General features: G+C 43.8%; 2 protein-coding genes across 2 annotated transcripts in view; one reads left to right on the forward strand and one right to left on the reverse strand.

Annotated features, from left to right (window-relative positions):
• Nucleotides 1–6,432: 6,432 nt before the first annotated feature.
• PIGW (phosphatidylinositol glycan anchor biosynthesis class W) lies at nt 6,433–13,652 on the reverse strand. Its single transcript, XM_063444382.1, has 2 exons — nt 13,380–13,652; nt 6,433–8,020 (listed from the first exon to the last, which is right to left on the reverse strand). Exon 2 carries the CDS (start codon nt 8,009–8,011, stop codon nt 6,500–6,502), a length of 1,512 nt encoding a protein of 503 aa, XP_063300452.1. The 5' UTR covers nt 8,012–8,020; nt 13,380–13,652; the 3' UTR covers nt 6,433–6,499.
• A 78-nt stretch (nt 13,653–13,730) lies between these two features.
• MYO19 (myosin XIX) overlaps nt 13,731–15,563 on the forward strand; it is an 88,556-nt gene continuing 86,723 nt past the window's right edge. The window contains exon 1 of the mRNA XM_063452099.1: nt 13,731–13,946. Coding sequence (XP_063308169.1) covers nt 13,902–13,946 — 45 coding nt within the window. The 5' untranslated portion in view covers nt 13,731–13,901. The remainder of the gene's footprint in view (nt 13,947–15,563) is intronic.

A 15,563-nucleotide genomic window follows, 5' to 3' on the forward strand; every position in this document is an offset into this window, starting at 1 on the left:
CTGGGAAGGAGGGAGACACGATTTTATGTCTATTCACTACGAGACCTAGAGATTCCAGTAAGTGAACGACAAATTTCGTCTGCAATCGTAGACTGGGCGCGGATTCGCAAAAAATCAGCAAATCGTCCAAGTATACGAGACATCTTATGCCCCTCGTTCGGATGTGAGCCATAACCGGCCTCGGTAGCTTCGTGAAGCGCCATGGAGCCGAGCTGAGGCCGAGCGGCAGACAAGTAAACTGGCATATTCATCCTCTCCATCGAAAGCGGAGGAATTGTCGGCAGTGCACGTCCACTGGAACTGACAGGTACGCGCCTTTTGAGGTCCAGACGCGTAAATCAGTCGTTCTCGACGAGGCGGTCATGTAGAAGATGGGTTCCTTCCATCTTGAAATGCCTGTAGATTATGAACGATTCCAACTGACGGAGGTAGATAACCGGCCTGTAAGCGCCTGTTTTCTTCTTGACCAGGAAGATGTTGCTTATAAAGCCTCCCCTCCCCGGCACGTACTGTATTGCGCTTTTCTCGAGGAGTGTGTGGATCTCCTCGTCCACCAGGCGGTTTTTTGTTCCGCAGACATGTGAATCGGGGGGGGGGGGATTGGGTGGTCTGTACGGGGATTCGTTTTCCCTCCTTATTGTGTGGAACACTTGTTTGAGGAGGTTTGGGCTTTTTTCAGGGTGGTGAATAGGTTCACGTGCCTCTTAGGTTCAGCGATGAAGGCAACGCCAAATAACAGACCTTGGGTTTTCGGTCTGAATTCTTTAGCCTCGAGATTCAGTAGCTTGCTGTCGGTGCGGATCAGTGCCGGCTTGCGTCTTTTGATGCACCGTGCTGCATTCGCGTTGCCCAGTAGGCACACCGCTCCTTGAGCCCATTCCCGTATGATATGAGGGTCCCGTTGGAAATCCTGAATAAGTGCCAGGTCTGCGAAGTACAGCATCTTAGCGATGGGGCCGAGTAAGTCTAGCACCTTGTCCTGTGCCGCTATCATGCCTTTCTCGACCCCTTTGCGAGGGTCTCGGCCCGTGCGTGACCTGAAGACCACCATTGTCTCGTCAAATTCGGGCGTTAGCGCCACTTTGGCGGGGAGTAGAGGTCTGGGGCATTCGGCCCTAAGGCGTGTCCGTACCTCTTTCCAGTGGTTTGCGCAGCCAGTAGTGTATGAATTTTTGCCAGATGCTCTGGCAGAGTCCATTCTGACGAACGTGGGTGTCGGATGGTGCGTGGGTCAAAAAAGCGGAGTCCCTTGGTCATCCAGAAACACCCCATCTTCAGTCCGACCAGAGAGGAGGTCGTCACTGTCCTCTCTGTCTCGTCTAGGAAAAAATCACTTTAACGTAGTTCGAAGAGGTGGGTGGCAGGTCTTGCCATTCCTCGTCATCAGAAGGTAAGCCATCCCTGTGCCACTCGTCAGCTATGTCCCAGGTACGTGGCACATAGGAGTCTTCCACGTCCGAGGATTGGAGTGGTAGGGGAGTGGGCTGACAACGCTCCGCTTCCTTAAGTCGTTTGCCGGGTACCTTGCCCTTAGACTCAGTGACAGGGGGTCTCGAACCCCTACGCTGACGTTTGGCTGAAGACACTTCAGAGCCCGAGGCGTCCATCCGTTCTGGGGGACTCGTGTTGTCTTGGCTGTGGGGTAGAGCCCTCAAGAGGGCCCTTTCCACTGAAGCTGCTACGGCGGCATTTATCATCGCCTGAAAGTCTTGGCTGCTTGGGTGTCGTCCATGACTCTCAGAGATTATCGTCCTTGTTGGGCAAGAATAAAAAATTCCGTGGGGGAGAGTCATAAATCTATAGAGATAGACTCTAGCATAACTGGAGCAGGTCCAGTTTGTATATTGTATTAGAAGGCGTTTGTATGCACGTAAAAGAGACAATCAGGGCTATAAGTGAGAAACTCGGACACTATGGTGTATGCCCTTGTGCATATAATCGGGGTTCACCCCGGGTGGTGTGCCGTGGCAATCAGAGGACACCCACATCAGTTGAAATGGTCTGTCCGTGACCTTGCATGCATATCTGGGGGGGTCACCCCAGGTGGTGTGCCATGAAAAAATACCCAGAGGACACCCACATAAATTTGCACCCTCAGGTACAGAAATATAACAAGACCCTGTGTAGGGTATAATCATATAAAATGCCCTTTAATAGGGTACAGTAACACCATCTGTCCTTGTTGGGAGTATTGGTATAGCAGACCCCAATGTAGGGATAGTATATTTTATGTATAACTGTGTAGCCTTCATAATAGTATGTGCATGCTCAATACATTTTATCCTTGTTCAATACATATAATCCTTTTCAATACACATAATCCTTGTTCAATATGTTCACTACATATAATCCTTGTTCCATATGTTCAATACATATGATCCCTGTTCAATATGTGCAATACATATAATCCTTGTTCAATATGTTCAATACATATGATCCTTGTTCAATATGTGCAATACATATGATCCTTGTTCAATATGTGCAATACATATGATCCTTGTTCAATATGTGCAATACATATAATCCTTGTTTAATATGTTCAATACATATAATCCTTGTTCAATATGTGCAATACATATGATCCTTGTTCAATATGTGCAATACATATGATCCTTGTTCAATATGTGCAATACATATAATCCTTGTTTAATATGTTCAATACATATAATCCTTGTTCAATACATATAATCCCCCTAGTATAAAGTTTGGGTATCAGAGTGTTCTTGTATTTATACACAGATAGATCTCTTGCTGTACAGGGGATTTGAACTCTTGGTTGAAATTCCCCAGTGTCGGTCTGAAACCACTGAACAATCATAGGTAGCGTCTGGAGGGGGAAAAAGGAACCCTGAAGGGGTTAATCTGACTGAAAGGAGCGGTGATCGGGTGAATCCCGAACCGCCGAGTGAGCAGTGAGGGCGGCCGTCGCGGATCTCGCGAGCCGCGAGATCCAAGATGGCCGCCGGCCGCATGTGTAGGAAAAAATGCACTCGCGGCCGCGAGAGAAACGGGAAAAAACGCGGCGAAACAAATTACAACAATAATAAATAATCCCGGCCACCCTCCACCCGTCCCCCACATAGCCCCCAGAAGTGTCGGCAGGCAGGTCCGCGCGGAGGGCGCGGCACGGGTAACCGTGACGCCCGCAGACCGCCAGATACAGTGCAATACAAACAATACATATAATGAATATAAATGCAGGAGACACACTAAGGAAGGGGCAGGGAGACAGGATAGGTAGCCAGGGGAGATGTAGGAAAAAGTGAGACAAGAAATATAGTATACTCTTCATTCACATAAATATATGAGAGAGGAAAAATTACTCTGACCTGTTGTAGGCTGGAGCAGCAAAGAAAGAGGAAGTGATGTCATAGACAGGGCCTTTTATGGGCACCATATCTTTTCTCTGATTGGTTGTTACTGTTTCTATGCTGCTGGAGTTTTCAGTAAAGAAAGATATGCAAATATGAAGCCTCCTGTCATGTGGTAAAATTAACTTGGATTAATTAAATGAACCAAAATGTAAATATTACATTAATATTCAGCCTCACATTACTTAACTTACCCTTATTTCATGCTAAATTACCTTTATATTATAATGTATCTTAAAAAGAAAACGCTTTGGATAGCTTTTTCCTCCAAAAGCAATTTAGTAAAAGAAAATCAGAATTAAAGGGGCACTATAGGCACCCAGACCACTTAATTTCATTGACTGTGTCCCTATCCCCTTAGCCCTGTAATCTAAAACACTGCAGTTTCAGAGAAAGTGTAATGTTTATATCGTAGGGCTAAGATTGCCTCTAGTGGCCGTCTGCTTGAAGATGGTGATTTACTATATTACATTTCTGCTATCATGGAAGGAGAGGATGCAGAGGATAACATGATTTTCAAAACCAGCAATCCAGGATGTGAAATATTATTTCATTTTCTAAGATGCAGTGTACCTTATTCTCCAACAATCCTTTCAACCTCTTCCAAAATAAATAAATAAAAATGTACTTGCCTTATAGCCTGCGATGCACTGGCCTTGCTGCTTGTCACGACTACACTATCCTACTTACAAGTATAGGACAGGAATATGAAGACAGAAAGGATGTATTTTAGGACCTTAGGATGGCCGAATTTAATGTATAAAAGAGAGAAAGCATAAAACGTCATATCAGTCAAGTTCAGGATTCCAGAAATACAATAGAACAAGACAGGTCAGGATAGTCATTAAACAAGTCAAAAATCGAATAAGCAGAAAATCAGTGAATATATAATGCTCTGTATGAGGAACCAAGAGGAAACCACGACAGGGCAATGACTATAGGGATAAAACTTTAAATACAGAGGTGGACACAGATTGGTCCACGGGAAGTCTTAATGCAAGCACCGATCAAGAAGCAGAAAAGAACTGGGAGACAGTACTTCACGATCAACGCATGCAGGAAAGCCAGTGCAGCATGCTGATTGGATAAGTACTGTGACACCCAGTGGTGTATTTAGGATTTGGGCTGCCCTAGGCAGGACGGTGCTTGGGCACCCCCCCCCCCCCCCCCCCAATTTAAATTTTCCCCACCCCTTCCTGTCAAGGCCGTACTTTGACAGGCGCTCACTCACTGACAGACGCATACACTCATTGACAGACACACTCTCATATACACTGACACACTGACAAACAATAACATACACTAATACTTGGACACACACACATTCACATTTCTCCCAAATTATTATTTTTATTTTAAATCCACCCAGCCTCCCTGGGAGAGCTGGCGTGGATTGCTAACCTGCAGTCCAGTGGGGCTGCTGGACGTGCAGGCAGGGGGCGGACAGACAGAGTAGGCGGCGAGGGAGCTTTAATCTTCCGGCTCAGCTCCCTTGCGCGCCGCTTAGTGATGCCGGGAGCCGGAGTGATGTCATATTCCGACTTCCGGCTTCATTAAGCGGCGCCAGCCTCAGGGGGGCTCAAAAGTGGCCAGCCAGCTCGAGCCCCCTAGGATGTGAGGCAAGCAAGGGATCTGTCTGGCTGTTTAGGGGGCGGCTTTTGTGCCACCCCCTGCAAAGTGCTGCCCAAGGCAGATGCCTTGTTTGCCTTGCGGAAGACACGTCCCTGGTGACACCGCTGTCACCAGTTTGTACATTTTGGAATTTTTCATTGCAGGCTTAACACACCTTTAGTGTGTTGACTCAAGTGTTTAGTCTTCCTAACAGCCACTAGAGGAGCTTTTGATGATTCGCCACATGTGCACTAGCCTCCCAATGCTTCCTTGTGGGGAAGCATTGGATTGGTTGAGACCATCAAAATTGATCATCTCAGCCGAGCACGTGGAATATAAGGTAAGTAAATATGTTTTTTAAAAACCCTTGCAAGGGGGTGGGGGTGCAAACATCTGAATAGTGAGGAGATCACTCTAGAGTTAGAAGTACATGTTTGTATTCCTAACGCTATAGTATTCCTTTAACATTTAGCCACTATTATGTTCACTGTGGTACTGATTGAATAAAGAGCAATTGGGTTGTTCTTCCTAGGGGTGTATGCACTAAACAAGAAAATGTGGTGAATTGAAACTCCATTAGAAAACATACTGGCCTTAACTGTGGAGCTTGGAAAGTTCTATAAACTCATATTGCCAACATGGCAATTCTGTAAAAATAAAGTATGTAAAAGAACACCCCACCACAACCAACCTCTACCCCAATAAGTAAAGAAATAAAAAACATGCTGTGTTGTGCATGCACCATTATATTGTATTTATTTTTTAATTACCGGTATATTTACTTTAACTCTAACTGTACCAAAATAGAAGATGGAATGCCAATGGGGTCAGGAACTATGTTAGGCTTAATAAAACAGGAATTCCCATTTACAGTAATCTCCTTATTCCAAATAAATTTAAGCATGTTGACTTGTCATGTCACGAACGTAAGTTCTCTTGTGATCTTTGCAGAGCGCAGATTGCTCCACTGCACCTTGGAGTGAATTGAAGAGCTACACGGACTTCATTACAGTTACTGTATGTGAAATGAGTACATTTTATAGTATGTGTGCACATCAAATCACATGCATGTCCAGTATACAAAGAGTCAACAGTACATTACTTTTCTTTAAACATATTCATCATTTACAAACAAGCAAAAAAAAAAAGGATGCGGTCCAGGGGGGGGGGGGGGGGGGGGGGGGGGGGGGGATATTTGGACATGCTAGTGTAATATAATTTTTTTTTAAATGACAAAGCTGCTTTATATAGCTGAGTTTGTGACAACTTATAAACTGCTTGCTGTACAAGTATTACTGGCATCGCTTTTGTTGAGGAGGGAGGTGAGTAATGAGATATAAACGACTCCAGAGTGGAAATGTTTCTAGATTTGTATCTTATCTAAACAAGGTTTTAGATCTATTTATGATAATTGACTTGTCATTTAAATGTTTAGCCAATGGCATTAATGCAGTTGGCTGTAAACTAGAATACAAAGTGATTCTGAAATCATACCATTGGCTCTACACTGTTTGTACTCACCAATACTTAACAGTGATATCTTTGACATGAAGTATATATGTGATAATGCAGTTACAAAACATGTACACCATAAGTACAGTAATGGAAAAAACACCGCTGCTGTGGATAGTGTCAATCAACATATTTACTATACCTGTCATGATATTGGATTGCAAAAAGAACAGAAGCTGGTTTCTATTTACAGCACTGATTAGGCATAAATGGGTTTCTTTTTTTACTTCCTTGAGTGCGGTGTCTCGCTTCTTACTAGCATACGATGACTGATCTATTTTCCAGGTACTCGGGACTTTACTTCCGATTACCAAAATCTGTGCAAACATCAAGACCAGATCACTTAGCATTATTAAACACAGCCAGAACAGGCACTGGGCAACAACCCAGACACAAAATGTCAAATTTGCAACTCTACGAGATGCAGGTGCAATATACGCCCGAAATAAAAAGAATATTGCAAAAAGAAACAAAATGGCTAGCACCAGATTGCAGAATGGTTTTATCCAGTCTTTGCAAACTTTTCTTTTTTTCAAGATGTATAATCCAAAGTGCACCCCTGCCATATATATTGCTAAATATCCGATAGCGGAGAACAGGCCTTCTCGGTTTGCATTCAAGAAGCCAACCCTCGTGCCTTTCCCATCGCTGCCGTTTAAAATGAAACTCTTCAAGTTGGTAACTTCCAGAAGTAATTGGTAACCAGAAATAATGATTGCAGCTAAAACCCAACTTTTCTGTGGCGGAGAAATTGTGAAGAGCAGGGCCGCCAACAATTTAACAACTGCCAGGGTGAAAAAAAAATTCCAGTGAACGCCATACTCCGACACATGCTCGTGATAGTCTATGGACTTCACACTGACTAGTCTTCCTAAACCAAGTGCAATCAGGGGCCACACGGACAACACCTGCGTTAGAAGTCTGGAGGATACAGAGCGAGAATCCGGATTCCTTAATCTGGCTTCAGGAGAAATCAAACCATTGCCAAATATAAAGCCTCCGACTCCAAAGTCCATGACGCCAGTCCCGTACGTTTCAGTTTTAGCATAACGTCTTGGAAACACAGCAAAATCCACAGCTAGAATAGCAATGCCAGTGAGAACATTGACGTAAACGCGAAATGTTGTTACCGATGGCACTCTCTCATTTTCAGTTTGTGCATTTAGAAGGGACTTGCAGATTTGAAGAAACGATTTGTTTGTATAATTATTTCTTCCCTTGTATATAATGTAGAGTAGGGTCACACAAATTGTAGCAATAGCTGAGGGTACTAGAGGCAGGAAGTCAGATAAGACTGTGCAGGACAAGACTTGTGGAAATATCAGCAGTAGGAAATCGAGAAGGAAGTGGGCAATCCATGATTGTCTTCTCTCACCGCAATTTTGATGATAGTAAACAAGAACCAAACCTCTACAAATGATGCACAAAGGAGCCACAGTCAAGCCCACTGAGATTTCTGTAATTGTAGTTCCATTCAGATTGCTTATAAAGGCTTCTTTCAGTTGGTTTGTGGCCATCTTTTTTTTCTGTAGCCTGTGAGGAAAAAATACCAAAACATAAGGGTCGTTTTTTATAAAAATATCTTTCCTTGTTTTTTTTTTTGTTATTATTTGTTAAGATATAATCTATGATATTAAACGTTCAATTTTAGAATTGTTTTATGTACTAATAGATTTATATAGTTCTATTTTTGCTATATATTAAAAAAAGAATGGTATACACACGCACTAATACATTTGATATGATTACCAGGTTTCCTGCTATCTTTAATGTTACAGCATAAAAAGTAACCTCACAGGACATAAGATACTCTGCATGATATCAACCTTACTGCCTGCACATTTGTCTACTTTGTTTTATGCTTGATTTGGGCTCTTGGAATATGAAGTACCAGGAACTGAAGAGAATCCCCTGGATGCCAAAGGTGACTTCAGTTAAGTAAAAAAAAAAAAAAAGAAAAAATTCCCTCCTTTGCAACCATGAGCCACCACATTGCAAGCAGTGAAGTCACCATCGGGGAACCTTGCAAAATATGCAAAGACCCCAGAGGGTGACATCCATTTTGGGTTTGCTTAGTAAAAGGAGAAGACTGAACTGAAACAATTTGTAGGAAGCCTGTTCAATATTGAGATTATAGCCTCAAAAGCAAAGAAATTTAAGAGCAACTCAAGGTAATAAGCTAATTTTGTTGGGTGGTGTCACATTCTCCAGTGTAGACAAAAGGTTGCAGTAGTAAAAGGATAGTTGCACAATTTTTATTTTATTTTTAATTCTTTATTTTTGAGTGCAGAGGAAAGTACAAGCTTAAACAGTGACATGCATAGTACACAATATCATGGTTAACAATTGGCATATATAGTCAAGAGGAACTGCACTTTTTTTTTGTTTCGTTGCAAAGTAAAAACATGAGTACAACAAGATGTAATATATATTCAATAACCTGCTTAGAGAATAGAGTGTCGTAGTATTAGTATCAAGGCTTTGACATGGTTATGCTTGGACTTGCATGAGTGAGGGACATATATTTTGTGCAGTAACGAAAGGTCTGAACAGTCATAACACATGCTTATATAACAGATTTAAAGAGCAGTAATAACCCATATCAAAACAAAAAACACACTTTATGGGGTTAAGACCAGAGCCCGGCAGTGTATTGGGACATGTGAATGGTGGATGAGGGGGACTAACCCTGTCACCGGCACAGAACTAGCGTGAAAAGTGATAAATCTTTCCTCTGAATGCTCACTGCCTATGGGGGCTGTCGCATGCATCTTATTGTGAGATGTACAGGTAGTGCCGATTAAGGCGAGTAGTAGATATAAATAACCCTTGTGAAGAGTTTGCCTGATTATTGTATGGTAGTGGCATGTTACCCAAATACTTATGTGTGTCAGAGGCTGCTTGGTAGAGTTATCTGCCGCCCGGTGCCCAGAGTCCCCCACACAGTCCTCCCCTTTAGCCGATGCCGACTCTGAAAGCTTGCCAGGTGTGCTGGGAGTAGTAGCGGAGAGAACCGCTCCGCAGGGTTCGATGGCTGCCTGGCCTTGAGGAAGTCCTCCGTCCATGTCTCGGTGTTGGGTCTGATTTTGCCTGCTTGTGGGGGCACCTGGCAGGATGCTCGTTGTAGAGTCTGCTTTTCGAAGCCCCTCGTGGGTTCCCCTGGGTCGGTCCAGGGCTGCGCTTGTTTGGGTGTGGGTTCTCCTTGGAGCTAGCCTCGCCCAGGTGTTGTGGGGTGTGCCTGGTCAGGGCCTGCTTGTGCTCGTATGAGGTGCTGTTCCCTACAGGGCGCCATATTTTATGTCTGCTTACGGTGAGTCGCTTGTGATGGCGCCATGTTCGCGCTCTCTTTGCTCTGCAGGAGGTGCCGTGATGTCGGGAACGTGTGGGCAGCATCAGCGGTGTGTGATCTTCTTGGGCTTGTGACATGGCTTGCCGGTCTGCAAGTCTCCTCCAGAAGGCTGCAAATATAGCGTGTAGCCGTGTCAGGGTATCACGCCCCTCTTCTGCACCCGGTTTTGCCGCCATTTTCTGGGTAGCTGGCTCCGTCTGAAGCTGCTGTCCCGCTGCCCGAATGGGTCCTCCTGGGACCAGGATATCCCCCACTGGTCCATAGGGGGGGGAACGGAGGCTCAGAGACCTGTTTTCAGCCTCAGCGGGCTGCAAGGGAGCGGCCGTCTCCCCCACGCTGCCCATGTTTGTAGGCCGCAGGCGTCTCGTCCTTGATTTTTGCACGTTGGGCAGCTCATTTAGTGTCATCGTGTACCCCTCAGTCTCCTGTCTCCGTTGGTGACACTTTGGGGTCGTTTCAGTGCCGTTCGTGGCGGTTTTATCACAGTTTTGTCTGTGTAAGGCAGGAGAAGCTCTTTCCTGCGACCGCTCAGTTTAGCGGTCCGGCCCCGCCCCCGATAGTTGCACAATTAGGACAATTAGGACAAGAGCATGGCGACTCAAAATTTAGCTAAAGCAGCCACCTGGGCAAACAATGGAGCCAGACGATTTTCCCCATGCTATGCCGGTTTTGTGGTGGCCTGTTCCACCTCAATAGTGGAGTTCATCAATCTTTATGATCTCCGCTAAGTCAATGCTTTCCTATAGGAAAGCATTGGGAGGATATTGCACATGTTCTCTATGGGTAACATTCAGCACCTCCATGCAGAACGTGGAGATGCTGAACATAGGTTCTGCACACTGTGCAGCACTGACACAGGACTCTCTAGTGGCCGTTTGAGTAGAGGTATTTTTCTCTGAAAATGCAGCGTGTACATTAAAAGGCTAAAGGGACAGGCTAAAGGTACCAGAACAACTACATTAATCTGTAGTGGTTCTGGTGACTATAGTGTCCCTTTAAGAATTGCATATTTCTCTTTGTAAATTAAACCTTACTAGTTGAAAAAAAAATAAAAATAAAAAGGCTCCTAACTTTTTTTAGCTGGCTCCTAGATCCTGAACAAATTTGCCAAGCACTGATGTAGCGCATACATATTAGAACAGTGAACATTTGTCGCAGATTAAGAAGTATTGTAGTCCATGGCTGTTACGACACATGAAGCTAGGTGTAGGGCACATTAATACTGCAAATTGGCAAATGGTGAAAAATATAATATTATTAGCATTTATATAGCGCCAATATATTCCACCTCAAGTTCCATTTGTCATCCACATAAGAGAGACTTCTGGCAAGTTTGTGTTGCTGCTTACACTCTCCTCAAAGATACTCTTCAGTGCCAAAACATTTTGCATCATATATACCACTCCGCTTAGCAATTATAGAATGGCAACAAGTCATTGACATACAAAAATTAATAGAGACAAGAGGTGCAGAAGCCCTGCTCAAACAAGATTACAATCGAAGTTAGTGTAGCTAATAAGCGCAGATCAGAGAAGATAAGGTGAAGACTATTAACGGAGTTATGATTGGAGGAGTTAGACCCATGTAGAAGGACAAAGGTGGAAGTAGAGTGAAATTCAGAGCTGGTAGAGTGGTTGACAGGAGCGGTGAAATAATAGTTTGTCATGATTTATTTTTAGGCAAACCAAGCCACCAAGTGAAAGGAAACCAAAAAAAAAAACCAAACATACATACGAGTAAGAGATACATATAGGAGAGAAGCGGCATCATATCATCAGCTGTTAAAAGGAGATACACTGAACAAAATTATAAACGCAACACTTTTGTTTTTGCCCAGAGTTTTCATGAGCTGGACTCAAAGATCTAAGACTTTTTCTATGTACACAAAAGGTCTATTTCTCTCAAATCTGTGTTAGTGAGAACTTCTCCTTTGCCAAGATAATCCATCCACCTCAAAGGTGTGGCATATCAAGATATGTTGATTAGACAGCATGATTATTGCACAGGTGTGCCTTAGGCTGGCCACAACCTAAAAAAGACTATTGTGCATGCACAGCAATTCTACCAATGCTACTTCCCTTACCTTTTTGGGTCACTTTACCCCACTCCTTCTAGCATGTAAGCTCATTGAGCAGGGCCCTCAACCCCTCTGTTCCTGTGCGTCCAACTTGTCCGGTTACAACTACATGTTTGTTAGTCCACCCACTGTAAAGCGCTGCGGAATTTGTTGGTGCTATATAAATATAAAAATTGAACTTCTCATATAGATGCATTGAATCAATAAATCCCTATAGGTAACACACTGAGTGACGGTTGCTAGAGGTGTCACCAGGCAGCTATGTAAACACTGCCTTTTGTCTAAAAGGTTTACATTGAAAAGCATTCAGGGACAGGATATAAACTTCAGAACAACTACATTAAGCTGTAGTGGTTCTGGTGACTATAGTGTCATTTTAATTTTTTTATTTTTGACGTTGATTTCTCTGGCTCCTAGCTTTTCTAGCTGGCCCCTAGATGCCAAGCAAATTTGTCAAGCTTTGAATGAAGGTGCTGCAATGTAAAACATTGTAGTTCCAGAGAAGGACAGCCAGCCACTGGAGGTGCTTCCTGCATCCAAATCGATCCTTTAACTGACGCTGGACATCAGATTTCCCCCCATAGGAAAGCATTGATTCATGGCTTTCCTATGGGGAGGGCTCATGCGCGCGTGGCATTTGCTGTGCATGCGCATTAGCGCCCGTTCGTTACGGAACAGAGGAGGAGCCGCAACCCAGTGTTGAAAGACATTGGTGCTGGGATCAGGTAAGTAAATAAAGGGCGCTAGGGAGGGGAAGGCAGAGAGAGCTATAGTGCCATGAATAAAGCTTTGTATTCCTGGCATTTATAGTATCCTCCTGGCATTTATAGTATCCCTGTAATACAAGAATAGAGAATACTTGCACCTTTCCCTCTTTCTGTAATAGATGGTGGCAGCTTGACACTACTCTCCATTTACTGCATTTTTTTCTAGCACATAATCCTTGTTTACTGCCAACATGTTTAAAGCCTCTCCACGACTATAGCAAAAGTAATGTATACCTTTACAGCCAGTATATCCTGCTAGATAATGTGGGCGTAGTGTAAAATTGTTTGCTGCTTTCAAAAGTGTCATAAAACTTGGGAATCACTGCCTTCGCCCCAGGGACAGGCTGGAAGCTTTTAGTTTGTGAGACGAACCTAGCATGATGGCTCACTAACATACAAAGCATTTTCCAGACATACTTCTACACAAAGCTTATTGAACATTACTTACTGAAAGTTATCGGTGTACTATCCCAAATCCCTATGCACACCAAGAATAATAAGTAATTCAGAGAAAAGAAAAGATGGACATTAGTATGGAAATAGGGGCAGAGTGATTAGGGTCCAAAATAAGGGCTTCCCCTCCTAATTAGGGACATTGGGGGAGGGGGGTATGGTCTAAGCACCATAAATACCACAGCAAACCTTGAATTCCTTTTATGTCACACACAATAAACCTAAAGAACATCTATCACTGTTACCTTTGATGAGCTGGGAATCTTCACCCGACTATTCACACCTTTGATCTGCAATTACAAGGTGTCAAAAAATAATCCATCCAGGTCTGACTGCCCTGGGTATTTTACCCAAACAGTCCGCGCACGAATTGCATCCTCAGAATCCTATGCTAATTCTCAGTATCTAACAATCCATAAACCCGTGTAGCAGCACTCTGCCCCCAATCCTTGGACAGGGTTGTTGACCGATCACCATAGAGATCAGCGGATGGAACGCACATGGCATTTCTGCCGCTACTTCCGGGTCTGTAGTGGAAAGCTGGCGGATTCTATCCCTGGAATGCAGTGACGTCTCCCTGTGCTGCCGTCCAATCAGAGCCCAGGACTGCGGGGATCCAGTCGGCGGCGGGCAGGGTTTGACTGGCTACAAGCTCGGTGCCTCCTTTTGTCCTTCAAACACCGGATCGGCTGTAATAACGCACTCCGGGGGTCACGGAGGGTTAGGAGGCTTTGGCCCCAATATCTCTCAGGGTAGTAGCCATGAGCGCCCCCTACAGCAAGGATAGGGCACATGGGAAGCTCCAGGTAAGTCTAAACACCACTAATTCCAAGTCAGAGAGAAGATATGTCAGGGGAGTGGAACATTTGGATCCCAATCCCAATGACTCTCAGCCAGTCAGGAAAACTAGTCTTGTGAGTTCTCAGAGGTAGCCATCACTTCTCTCAGCATAAGACCAGGGGTAAAGATTTTCTAAAGAAAAAAATACACTTAATATGTTTAATCCAGTATTGTGCATATTTGTTGGTATCTTTGTACAGTATTTGGTAAAAGTATTTTATTTTTACCATTCCATCCTTCATTTTCTTTTTTTTTATGGCTACCTGATGTAAATCCTTAATAGAATGTACTATTAAGGAGGAACATCTGATTCTTGGCTTATTTAAAATAAAAATCAACATTGTGCCTTGCTAAAATACACTTTTACCCAGTTTATTACCAAGATTTGGTTTCTCACCAAGATATGTTTATTGATTTGTACACAAATTATTTTTAGCAGGTACGAATAAATACATTTCTCTTTAACCCAGCCCGAATGAATCGCTCCATCCGAGATTGTGTTGTCTTATTCAATGGATAAAACTCAACCGGAATTCTTGAACGAATCGATACATTCAGGCGTAGTTTTAAAATTCCTTCTTGCAGCTGAAAGAGATTTGTGCACAAATCTAATAACTTTGAATCGAAGGTCATTTTATATTGTCGGTTTATTAACCTCTGTAAATGCAATTAGGACATGTTTACGCAGATTTTGTTTTATTAACCTGTGTTGATTTTGGGATAGTCTGTGATCGCATTTCCCTGTAGACAAACAATGTCCATCACCCCTTGTAGTGGTGGAAATATCCCTCTTTGGCAAAGCAAAAGCCGCAATGTTTTGACTGTGTGTCTTTATCAAACAATGAGCATTTTTCTGGAGGGCTGGATCAGATGTGATTGTAGGTGAACAGATGTATTTAAAGGATCACTATAGTGTCAGAAAAACAAAGCGGTTTTCCTGACACTAGTGCCCTCAGGGTGCCCCCTCCCGTGGCGCTGAAGGGGTTAAAATCCCTTCAGCAACTTCCCTTAATCCAGCGCCGGGCTCCTTTAGCGCTGGTGACCTCTCCTCCCCCGCCGACGTCTGCTCCCGAGTGGAGCGGAATGCGCATGAGCGGCAATTCAAACAGTTCATAGGAAAGCATTTCTCAATGCTTTCCTATGGACAGAGCGTCCAGCATCGCAGATGCGCCTCTAGCGGCTGTCAGGAAGACAGTCACTAGAGGTTGGATTAACCCAGCTATGTAAACATAGCAGTTTCTCTGAAACTGCTATGTTTACATGTGAAGGGTTAAAACCTGAGCGACCTGGCACCCAGACCATTTCATTGAGCTGGAGTGGTCTGGGTGACTATAGTGTCCCTTTTAATTTACCCCTCAGGTATTCCTTGGCAGTTATTTTCTCAGGATATTTGCACTACCTAGCCAGCTGTATTGGGCATCTTTTGGTACTTTAATTGTTGTGGATTACATCTGCCAAAAGGTTTTACAGCCATAATGCTGGCAAAGAATTAGGGGAGATGTAGTCCACAACATCTAGAGTGCTAAAGGTTGCCTTCCCCAGAATATTGTTAACTCAGTCAGCCCCACGGGAGGGGGGCACTC

The sequence above is a fragment of the Pelobates fuscus genome, chromosome 1, assembly GCF_036172605.1.
Source record: "Pelobates fuscus isolate aPelFus1 chromosome 1, aPelFus1.pri, whole genome shotgun sequence".
NCBI lineage: Eukaryota > Metazoa > Chordata > Amphibia > Anura > Pelobatidae > Pelobates > Pelobates fuscus.

Coding starts and splice junctions, on each gene's coding strand:
- PIGW (XM_063444382.1), bottom strand. CDS start 8,011: ATGGCCACAAACCAACTGAAAGAAGCCTTTATAAGCAATCTGAATGGA.